The 10,127-nt window shown below is 39.8% G+C and overlaps 1 protein-coding gene across 1 annotated transcript; it reads right to left on the bottom strand.

Annotated features, from left to right (window-relative positions):
- Positions 1-560: 560 nt before the first annotated feature.
- On the bottom strand, positions 561-2,939 carry LOC107309623 (PDZ domain-containing RING finger protein 4-like). Its single transcript, XM_015854574.1, has 2 exons — positions 2,835-2,939; positions 561-2,321 (listed from the first exon to the last, which is right to left on the bottom strand). The coding sequence occupies exons 1-2, from the start codon at positions 2,937-2,939 to the stop codon at positions 795-797; spliced, it is 1,632 nt and encodes a 543-aa protein (XP_015710060.1). The 3' UTR covers positions 561-794.
- Positions 2,940-10,127: the final 7,188 nt, after the last annotated feature.

Below are 10,127 nucleotides of genomic sequence, written 5' to 3'. Positions count from 1 at the left end.
CCTGAGAACTAGTCTACAGAATCATGTCTTGTGTTCTTGAAAGGTATGCTGGAAAAATCAGGCATGGTGAAAATAAATCATCCTTTAAAGGCACACAGTTAGTTGAAATCAAACAACTTTTCACCTTTTTTTTCTTAAAGATAAGCAATAATTTATTTCTCTTTCATCTTCACAATTGCCACAGACTGCCTAGCTACATGACCAATGCTAATACAGAACACAGGAGAATTGTCCATCTACACTTTACTTGGACAAATACAATTGCAGTTTATAGAATAAATGCACTGTACAATGCGTTGTTGGAAAAAGGACATTCTTAACTATAAGATGGGATGTGGCATATGATTTATAAACAGACGCAATCTACGATGTAAAACTTCAACCACTTGTTAAGCCAAGGATACAATATAAAGCATTTTGATTTGGTATTGTTACTAAAGTAGAAAAAAGAAAACTAGAGAAATAAATCCAGATCTCAGTTTAGGATATGTAGGAGGTTAAGAAATTAATTGGTTTCTCCGCTTTTTTTCTGTTTGTAAGTTTTGATTTTCTTTTTTTTCTTTTTTTTTTTTCTTTTTCTACAAATGAGTAATATGAATATATTGCAGGATAAAGAAAGACTGCCAGATAAAGAAGGTACCGTTATATGAAAAACAAATGAAAAATTACCAGGTAATTTTGCTTACAAAAAAGATCAAACTATAAACAGTCACAAAATATATAAAAATGCCACATTGAACGAGGCAATCGTACTCTACCTAAACTGGTAGTACACTCTCTGAAAGAAGCTGCGTTCATACAGTAGTAACTGATAAAAAGGCATTGTGCACTCTTGTGCCGTCTGGAGATTTAGCACCATGTGTCATCAGTTCTTGGATTGTCATCCAGTTGTCAAATATTTTTTTATTCCTTTTCTTCATCATTTTTTTGTGACTTAGTTCAATAATGTTAATTTCCTTTTTGCCCTCGCTGCCACTCTGCGGACTTTCCTTCAGACACTCCAGCCTGCTACGCATCATGAACTCCCTTCGCCTCCTCTGCTCCTTGGCTCGCACCAAGTGCTGCTTCCGCTCCTCTTTGCTCCAGTAGCGACCCATCTTCATCTCACTCATTGTATCATCATCTGTCGTCATTCCACTGCGCTCTTCTTTAATTTTTAAGGCACGTTCCTTTAGGATTCTGTCTCGAACTGGTCTCTTTGTGATATACCTTGTCCCATCACTCCTTATTTTCACTTTCCATTCCATCTTGGGTTCCGCACACTTCTGCGAGTCTTTGCACATGCTCACCAGGCTGAGCTGGCTCTGGGCATACTCCACAGCTGATTTTTGTTGGATCAGCTGCATGTAGCTCTGATAATGCTTAGCGTGAGCAGGTATATTCCCATACCTGTAAGAAGAGCTGTGATATGGGGACAGGTAGGGAATGTGTTCGCTGCTCTGCTTTTCCTGGTCTGTGAATTTGCTGTTTTCTGATGCCAGCACTGTGCCTTCAGCAGTGCTGTTTTGCTCAGTGGATTTGGCTTTGACCGAGATTGTTTCCTTGTTGCTCTGTCCTGAGGATGACTGATTAGCCATGACTGTGCTCCTCAAGTTTTTCCTGTTGGTGATGCTGATCATCCTCTGGAGGGAGTTGTCCGGGGATCGCTCCACAGTCAGGGGGGTGCTCCTGCAACTTTCAGCTGTATTGTAGGCACTGGAGCTGTCCTTGTCGGACTTCTCAGGGTGCTCCAGGATGTCGTCCAGTTTGCCTCTTTGTACATCTACGCTGGTGTTATAATTCCTGAATCCCTCATCATGTAAAGCCCAAATGTCTCCATACTGATCCCTCACTTTTTGGAGCCGGTGAGCTTGCATGATATTCTGACATTCAAGTTCAATGTTCCTCAGCTCCTCATTGAGTAGCTGCAGCTCATGCTCCACTCCATCTTGTTCTCTTCTGTTGCACTCTATTGTGCTGCTTGAGTAATACAGGTCATACTCCCCATGGTTTCGAATCTTGCACTTCAGTTCCAGCAGCTGTCGAAATCTTTCACACTCCTCCTCTGGGTTCCCAATGAAATCAGATTCAATGTATTCCCCTGACACAAAGCTTTCATTGCACTGGAGCTCAACACTTCCTAATGTGTCTTGGCTATGACCCAGCTCTCGTTTGTTCTGCAGAGTTGCACCGTTCTGTTCCTCAGGTGCATTTTCTTGCTCTGAACTCTCATCGTTACGCAGACTCTCATCTGTAGGTCCCACCCCACTGTCCTTCTCATGATTGTTGGATGATGAGGTTGCAGTGTCTGTAGTTCCATCCTCCTCCTCATGCTTCTTTGGCTAAAAGAATAAGCAAATCAAAGTGATTATCAAATACAGATCACATTACAGGAGAATATTTTCCAGCTCTGTTTTGCTTAAACTGCTGGAGTCTGATTTAAACTGAATTAAAAGAGATCACTAAACAGCAGTCCTACTGCTCATGGCTTTGAAACATTTCTGACAGCCATGCTGTGATGGCCATACTGAGAGAAGCAGATGAATTACAGCACTAGTGACATATTTTCTGAAGTCCGGAAAGAAATGTTTCCCTCTCTAGCTAAGCCACCTCTTTGCAGTGCTTAAAGATAATGATCACCAGATGGTGCACTGTTTTTGATTCTGGATAATGGCCAGAGACTGGTGGAGCTGAGATCTTCTCAAACTTGGAAAAAAGCTTCAGTGCTGATATCACTTAAAAACAAATTAAAAAATAAAAATAAAAATAGAGCAATCAGCCAATCTAGGAATGCCTAGTGCAACCTATGAGGGTATGAAAAGACAACTTTCATCAGTGGAGCATTTTTTTTTTACCTGGGGACTCTTTATATGCTCCATGAAGATGGGCAGCATGGAAGACAGCGGAAGGTCAGCCTGTTCTACAACACCCTCAGTGCCCCTCTCTTGTACTTCTTGCATTCAGTAGTCTTTTTCTGAAAAACTGTTCATTTTGAAATCCTAGATTTTGCTCAAGTAGACCTCTCTCTCACGTGCATCTCTGGAGATCATTTCTATTCCCTAGTTAGAGTTTATATTCCTTAGAAATAAAAACAGCCTTTTACCATTAGGCATACAACAACACTGAGTGCTTGCCATGGGCATGATGTCAAGCTTTTAAGCTGTTGTTTTTTAATTAACACCCAATCACTGTACCTAACCTATTTATATTCTTTTAATTCAAAGAATGTGAAATAATGTCTCTCTGAGGAGACACATGCTTTTTATTTTTCAAACTGGATATGAAAAGAATTTCCCTCTGCTCCTCTTAGAGAGTAATCAGCCAGAGTGCAATTTATATGGCCTATTCACCAAATCTAAGTGCATATAGTATCAACCGAATGCTTTTTTTCTTTCAGGAGGTATAATTGCATAATTATGTGTAATGGTAGGAATAATTATGGGAGAAAAAATGTACAGTGCACCCAATGAAAGGAAACAAATTCAAAGAGGACACTGCCATAATTCCCTTTCTCTCTTCTTTGACAGACAGTAAAACAGGATGAAAACACGTCTTCTATCTCCTCCTTTCTCTTCTTGTGTACCCCATGATCACACACCTTTCAGCCGGTTTCTTTTCTTCAGTCACAAGGAAAAAATAATGGCCTAGTCTGAGGAAAACAAAGATAACCTCCACCCCCAAATACAAAGTCATAGTGGAATAAGATAAATATTGAAGAAAACAACACAAAGATAATCTAGTGTCTGTGATGGGCCAGTTAAAAATCTCTGAAAGAATGTTTTAGCAATGTGTTCTCAGAAAAGACTTGAAAAGAAATATTTATCTTCATAGTAGTAACAAGGAGTTCATACTCATCATTTTGTACATACAATCTACAACTAATAACAAAATACACAAGTGTTTAATTCTCATACATTTTTGGGTGCCGTACCTGCCAAATGTTTAAAAAATTACTGGCACATATGTAGGTTCCCCAGAAGTACTGCCTATAACTAATTTCTAGAGATACTACAACAGATACTAAGAACACAATAATACTATTTGATAGGGAAGATTTTCAGCTACAAAACAATATTATTCAACATAGTCACCGCCATTAGCTGTGCATTTATGCCGTCAATGATTAAGAGTCTGCATGACACACTCATAAAAATCTGCACCAGTGGAGGTGACCCACTTTTTCACTAATGCTATGATGGCATCATTGCTAGGAAAATATTGCCCACATACTCCATCTTTCATCAACTCAAACAGATAGGAGTCAGAGGACACCAAATATGGACTATATGGTAGGTGTGGTAGAATACTCCAGCCAAGACTGGCAATGTGCTTCACAATTTTGTGGCTTGACATTACTGTGTTGCAGGTGAACGGTTGGCTTCTTCTCTGGCCTTACTCTGGAAGTTCAAACCTTCAGCTCAGTCAGTGCTATGATGTAGTGGTCAGAGCTGACGGTTTGTTCGCATTTCAGGAAATCCAGAAGTATCACTCCTCGTTTATCCCAAAAGACACTGCACCCTTCCTCCAAGGGCTGCTTTCTTTGATGGGGAATTCACATGTTGACACTCAATAGACTGCCGTTTTGACTTTGAAACATTCAAATGCTGCCACCATTACAATGCACTAAAGCTGATATTCAGATCTGAACATGGTTCCCTCTGATTCGCATGGATGAGCTGATCAAGACGCTCCTCATTTTGTGGCATGACAGTTATGCACAGCTGTCTGGAACATGGCTTGTCTTTCATACTGCTGTCACCACTGCAAAAATGCATCACCCACTGACTCACTATGCTCACATGCACTGTTTGGTCTCCAGAATTATTCAGCAAGAGTCAGTGAATGTCAATGGGTGCAATTTTTTCTGCATGTATGAATTCAATTACACACTCTTGCTTCATAAGCACCTCTGTGTCAGACCACATATTGTCAGACTTCCCCTCTGCTGCTTTCTATTGCAAAGCAACAAACTGTAATGGAATATTAGTGGTAAGATTCAACCTCTACTGCCAAACCAGCAACATAATAAACTGGAAGACATTACTTTTGGAGCAGCCATTATTTTTCCCTTCTCTGATTTGCTGTCAGATCGTTCCAGTTAGCCACTTATATGTAAGGGTATCTTTTCAGAGGAAGAAGGGATATGAAGAATAGAACTAGTAACACTCTAAATAACTAAGTATTGCAAAATTATTCAGCATTAATTAATTATATTCATTTATCTAATCTTTCTTTCCTCAACTTATGCATTGCTGTGAGAAAGCAGCAGTTTATTTTTGGTTGTTGTTGTTAAGGCTCATTAAATATTTCCAAAGTGGTTGTAACAATTTAGTTCTCTCTTCATGAGTATCTGGAGAAATGGTGGGATTGCAAGTCTTCAGTCATCAGCTGTTTTTAAGATACAAAATTTCAGATTTTATACAGAGAAAAACTGAAAAACTCACTGCGTACCAAATTCTTCATGAAAACCCAAGGCAATCAGAAAGAAGGGCGATCTAACCAAGGTAGTGTCTGGGGCATTCATCAGAAGTACCAGAGATTTGTGCTTACATTTTTTTTTTTTTAATTTTTTTTTTCTTCCCCTATTTACCTTTTCCAAATGAGTGTTGCTATATAAACTATTCTGGTCCCCTCTTTCACCTGCTTTGGAGCTGCTCCAGCTTGTATTCATGTGTTCTGTTTTCAACTGTCTTTCAGCAGAGTCTGAGTCATCTACACCACAGCACAGTGTCACCCATGGCTCTTACTGGTCTGGAGAATATTTAATGACTGATGCAAGATCGGTCCACAAGACCCTGGGATGGCCTTGCTGCAGAATAACTAGCAATTTGGGTGCCTGCCTGAATGTCTACATCACTAGTAGATCACCAGAGAAGGAGGATTGCCAGTATCCACTTGCTGACATGGAAGAGGAGCGACACAACACAGTTTGTGTCTTTGTGACTAAACTCAGCTTACACTTCAGAATGGCTTATACATATTGTGTTAGAAAAGTTATACAGCTGCCAGGTGCTGAGCCACATCGTATTACTACAGAGACTCCTCTGGTATTTTCAGCATGGTGCCACACCACCAGATGTTTGGATATATCTGAAAAATCCTTTGATGAATCTGTTTGAGCAGGCATGTAAAGAAACTTTACAGTATGGGCTCATGCCATCACCACTTTCCAAATTTGGGGCTCATTTTCTATACCACTTCAATCAACAATTTAAATTTTGCTCCTACAACTTCCACATGATCTAGATGGACTGAACATAATAGATTGCCATCTACTATGTGTAATCAACACACACTTACAAAAGATGTAATTAAAGTCAAATACAACTTTGGAAATCAAATGGGTGGGATTCACCTGATCAAAAGTAAGTGTCTATTGTAGAGACACCTGAATGGAAGGTAATCACCCTGGATTCCTCTCCCTGTCAAGAAGAAACCAGTGTCTGTTTAGATTCTACTCAATCTAAAGCAGATGCCGAAAATAAGTTACATTTTTCCCCAGGAATTAGATAGATACATGCAACTAGTTCAAGTAATAAAACTGAAAGTTTCTGTGTGTTTTTGAGACACTTCTACAGATTTCTCTGTGATTTATGTAAGATAGTCCCTGGCTTTTCTGTTCTGGACTTGTCATCTTTGATAGAGACCCTGAACATGTGCAGGCAGAGCAGTCATTTACAACATGAGATTATTTTCATTTTAGTTTGAAAGGTAGCAAGCCTAATTTCTGGTTAAGTCCCTTTTGCAAACCATAAGATGGTCTTCAATTACCAGTGTGCTGCTTTTGTTTATGTTTTCTATTCCAAACAAAGTGTTTGTTTTCAAACATACATTATCAATCTGGGGTATAATTATTTCTGTCTGAAATACCAAAGGAATCCTTAGGCCTCATCTTTGCAGTGAGCACTCAGATAATGAGAATGCAAACCTGTCAGTGTGTACAATCAAACTATAAATGAACCACAAAAGATGCTGCAGCAAGCATTCATGCCTATAAAATGGCTAATCTTGCAGGAATTCAGGCACTGTTCTATTCTCATTTTTACAACTTGTGATTCAAAGCCCATGCTGCTACTGAAGTTTGAAAGCAATGAGATTCAGTCAAGACTTTTAATCAGCCTGAACTCCCTGGTCAGTCTGAGAGTAAAAGGGAGAAAAGGGAAGCTGACCACAATGAGAGGAATCTCCAGTGGCAGGCTAATCATGAGATACACCCATCACAGGGGAAGACTGGAATTGATTTCAGTTGTGCTTTAGAAGGTAAAATGCTCTTCTGCAAACAATGCTGTTCTTTTGAAACAGACCTTTCTCACTCTCACACACACACAAAAAAAAGAAAAAAGAAAAAAAGAATTCCCCCTAAACATTTTCACTGCAAGTCAGCTTTGAATGAACTAGAATGAATTGTTTTATCCAATTCTTTCTTTTCTTAATAGGTTTTGATATATTCCATGGTACTGATAAGAATTTCTGCATGGCAAATGTACAGTATTCATATCAAAGTTATCACTGCTCCACAATGGGCTGTGATGTTCTAATGGGAAAGGAATAAAATGAATTCTAATAAATGAAGAATTACATATTTCCTTTAGGTTTTTTGAAGAAGATACAATTCTTGATTAAATTCTACAGAGTGACTCAAAACCACAAAATGGACACGACTATCCACTTAATTATATACCATTCTTCTATTACAAACTGTACCAGTTTTTTCTCTGACAGCTCATAGCACATGTTTAAAGGGTGTTGGATAAAAAAGATTCGTATTTGGAAGGATAGCCTGTGACTGTATGCATTAATTCCTGCAGATCATAAGATTCACGATGGCCAGTGATTATGAAACAAGAAGACTGTGTTCACAAAAATTAAGGCTAATGTTACAGCAAAATCTCTCTGGCCAACCAGGGAGCTTAAGGCTACTCAGTTCGGCCACTTGCAGCCTCAATGAGAGCAGTTTCATTACTCCAATGTATTCTATGATTGACCTCAGAAAACTGCTTGATTTCCTGGCCTAACAAGGCTAGGAAAGGAGTAAAGAACTACTTTTCTGACTTGCCGAGTCACTACATAGAGTCTGGAAAGACAGCAGCTGTCACAAATTACTAACGCCCCATTACACATCTAGCTGCATTTGGCTGATTCAATTACTCATCAGAAGGGCAAAGAACTGTCTGGCTGTCCTAGAATTACTTCAAGCAATGCAATGTCAGACACCTACTTACAGACCATAATCTTTTCAAGTGTAGCTCTCTTCTGTCATAAAATAAAATCTCAATAGGGGAAAAATATTCCTGGTCTAAGACCTCAATGGGGAAAAAAAATAATCTCGCAGTGTTTGATGAAACCACCACATAGAACATCACCATTCAGTAATGAACACTAACCACAAACCAAATTTAGTGAAAAAAAACAAAGTCTGAAAAGACACTGGGAGTGGAAAATCACAACTGCAATTTCAGAGGCCCCAGAATGTTGTGCCAGGGGTTAAAAAGGGTTTGATAGCAGACCTGCTCAAGAATTTCCCTCAGAAGAGAGTGAAAATATCTCTGCACAAAGCATAATGCTTGGCAAAGAATGAGTGTTCTTTCTGACAGGAAATCTTTGGGTACTCAAACTACAATTTCTGGTTAAAAAAAATTTAAAAAGATACCAAATCTCAGGTCAGAATGGTTAGCAGTGCAGTATTTAGCACATTCAACCTGGGAAAGCAAGACTTGGATCACTGCCTGGAAAAGAGAATCATAACTAAAAGGCCATTGCACATTCCATTGTAAGGCTTCCTTCACCTCTGACACTGGAGTTATTCCACTTTGTGTGAATAATTAAATGCTTGTAAGATCAAGGATTTGCAATCTGATCTATCATATTTCAGATAATAGACTTAATTGCCTAGCTATTCTATCAGTGTCTCTGTCCCATTTAATATTTAATTTGTGTAAAGTGAATAGATTTAACAGGAGTTATCAACGGCATCAAGGTAGAATGAGAGGTGGGGATGGAACAGGGCTAGAAACAAGTTCAAGTTCCCAGCATGGACCATGCAGTGCAGGATTCGAAGCCACGTCTTCCATCAGACAAATACTGTGAGCAGTTCTGGATTCCACAATTTGAAGATGACATAAAACTACTATCAAATACCAAAAGCAAAGCTACGAAAGTGGTGAAGATTCTAGAGGGCAAGATGTAAGAGGAGCAGCTGAGGTCCCTGGGTATGCTCCGTGCAGAGCAGAGGAGATGAGGGGAGCCCTCATGGTGGATGCTGCTCCTCACAGGGAGCGGAGGGGAAGCACTGAGCTCTGCTCTGTGTGACAGCAACAGGGCAGGAGGGAACAGCATGGAGCTGTGCCAGGGGAGGGGCAGCTGGGGTTGAGGGCAAGGGTCTGCACCAGAGGGCGGTAGGCATGGAATGGTCTGCCCAGGGCAATGGGGATGGCACAGAGCTGTAGGAGTTCAAGAAGTGTTTGAACAATGCTCTCAGACGTGACAGGGTTTGAATGTTGGGTGGTCCTATGTGGAGACGGGAGTTGGACTCAATGATCCTCATGGGTCCCTTCCAACTCGGAATATCCTATGATTCTGCAAAATAATTTCCCTTGTTTCCCGAAGAAGGAAGACTCTCAGAGTCTCTCCCTCTTCACTTCAAAGGAAAATGCCTCAGGCTTTGCTTTCAAACAATTGAAAACAGGGGAAAAAATTCAAATTGGAAATTTCTGTGGTTAGAAAAAGAGTTTGTACCCAGCTGCACACATGCAGAAGATAGGAGATATGGTGGGATATTGTGTCCTTGGTTCCACATAGGTGTCCATGCTGACAGATCATCTGTTTCAGGAACGAACAGATAGGGTCACTTATGCCTTTCACAATTAAGTACAATTTTATTGAAGATCCTTTGATTAAACTGTACGGCTGAGGGCTGCATCGCTAACAGCGCATATGGGCAGATAAAAGGATAGCACCAATCTGAGACTATGTTAACAGTATGCGTCTTTGTTTCCATTAACAAAACAAATGATAAACAGTGCACTGCTGTTGTAAGAAAAATACACTTGTGTTTCCAAAACACCTGTTGTTTCTTTTTTGTAAGTAAGCTTACATGATTCATGTTATGTGGGCTGACTCATATCTTGCGTGAGTACAAAAAGAGTGGC

The sequence above is a fragment of the Coturnix japonica genome, chromosome 1 (genome assembly GCF_001577835.2).
Source record: "Coturnix japonica isolate 7356 chromosome 1, Coturnix japonica 2.1, whole genome shotgun sequence".
Lineage (NCBI taxonomy): Eukaryota > Metazoa > Chordata > Aves > Galliformes > Phasianidae > Coturnix > Coturnix japonica.
Note: the sequence above shows the minus strand (reverse complement) of the source record. Positions and strands in the feature narration are given on the sequence as shown.